This window comes from Austrofundulus limnaeus, unplaced genomic scaffold, assembly GCF_001266775.1.
Source record: "Austrofundulus limnaeus strain Quisiro unplaced genomic scaffold, Austrofundulus_limnaeus-1.0 Scaffold157, whole genome shotgun sequence".
NCBI lineage: Eukaryota > Metazoa > Chordata > Actinopteri > Cyprinodontiformes > Rivulidae > Austrofundulus > Austrofundulus limnaeus.
This window is the reverse complement of record NW_013952559.1, coordinates 1,202,238-1,203,456: the sequence shown is the minus strand read 5'-3', so window position 1 is coordinate 1,203,456 and position 1,219 is coordinate 1,202,238. Positions and strand designations below refer to the sequence as shown.

General features: G+C 37.9%; 1 protein-coding gene across 1 annotated transcript in view; it reads left to right on the top strand.

Annotated features, from left to right (window-relative positions):
* LOC106523445 (olfactory receptor 1-like) overlaps positions 1-249 on the top strand; it is a 7,390-nt gene extending 7,141 nt beyond the window's left edge. Inside the window, exon 2 of the mRNA XM_014016861.1 lies at positions 232-249. Coding sequence (XP_013872315.1) covers positions 232-249 — 18 coding nt within the window. The remainder of the gene's footprint in view (positions 1-231) is intronic.
* Positions 250-1,219: the final 970 nt, after the last annotated feature.

The following is a 1,219-nucleotide window of genomic DNA, read 5'->3' as shown; positions in this document are numbered from 1 at the left end:
TTTTTTCCTCAGGGATTAGTTGACGCCCTGGGTAGCTGGGTTGGTATTTGGCTTCCCCTCCTGGGCAGTATCAGGGTTACCCCTGGTCTTTTTTTCTGAGGCCMATCTCATAACATAATTTTTAAACATTTAGACTCTTCTGGATGGTTTGGTGTAGTGTTTTTTAATTTTATTGTTTGTTTTGTTTGTTTTTGGTTTATGATTTCTTAGTTTTTTTGTCCTTCTGTGCAGCTCCCTGGTGAAGCTTAGGTGATTGTCAGCTGAGTCTCCCGGAGACTCCTCCAATGACAGTCATATTTTTGTTTATTTGTTCCTTTCTGAGTTTGTGGTAGGCTGGGGAGGGGGTTTTCGGCTACCTTGAGCCTGGTACGCCAGGAAGACATATTTTAGGGAGAATTCGCCCATCTGGGTTTTGCTGTTGAGGTCCAGGGGGCTGAGAGTTGCTGTCTAACAATGTCTATGTCATTCACAGAAGGACTGGATCCGAGCTTACTTTAGGGTTTAGCATAGGTGTAACAAGAGGAGGGGGTGCTATTTCTTTTAGTTTGATTAATTTAGACTTTAGATTTAGCTTTTGTTTGTTATTTTTTGTTAAACTTTAGTTTTTTTGTTTTCTTCTCTTCATTGCACAAGCCAGCTCATGCCAGTAATTCATACATTTTGAGATTCATGCCTTATGGGCACTGTGGGTTTTGTTTTCAGTGCTTTTGAATTGCATGGGGTGGGAACTGAATTTTGCACATTGTCCTAATTTGCATTACTTAAGGTTCATTTATTGACAACTAGTTGTTAACACTTTATCCAAGATAAGATTCTGATGGAACATAAGCGGCTAATGCAATCAAATTCGCTGGGGGCAGAAGTTGTGTTGTGATRCCTTGTCTGAGTTTGGACTTTTTAGTTTTTTTTTTAATTTTGATGTCTTTCTTCATCAATTCTTCTGATGTGTAATAATGTTTCATTTGTCTTTAAGCCTTTTTCCTGTTGTATCTTACATTGACTGAATGTATATGTTGTTGGTCGTCATTTAACTTGCACTATTTTTCCCTTATTTCTCCATTGTGTTTGTTGTTGGGTGATCCATTTGTGTTTGGATGTTTCATAATTATTCCATTTGGTTTGGTTTTGAGTATTGTTTACTCAAGAGGAGGGATTGTTATGGACTAATTATTTATATCTGTTTCACCTTGACGCTGTCCAGTACTCATATATCTTATGA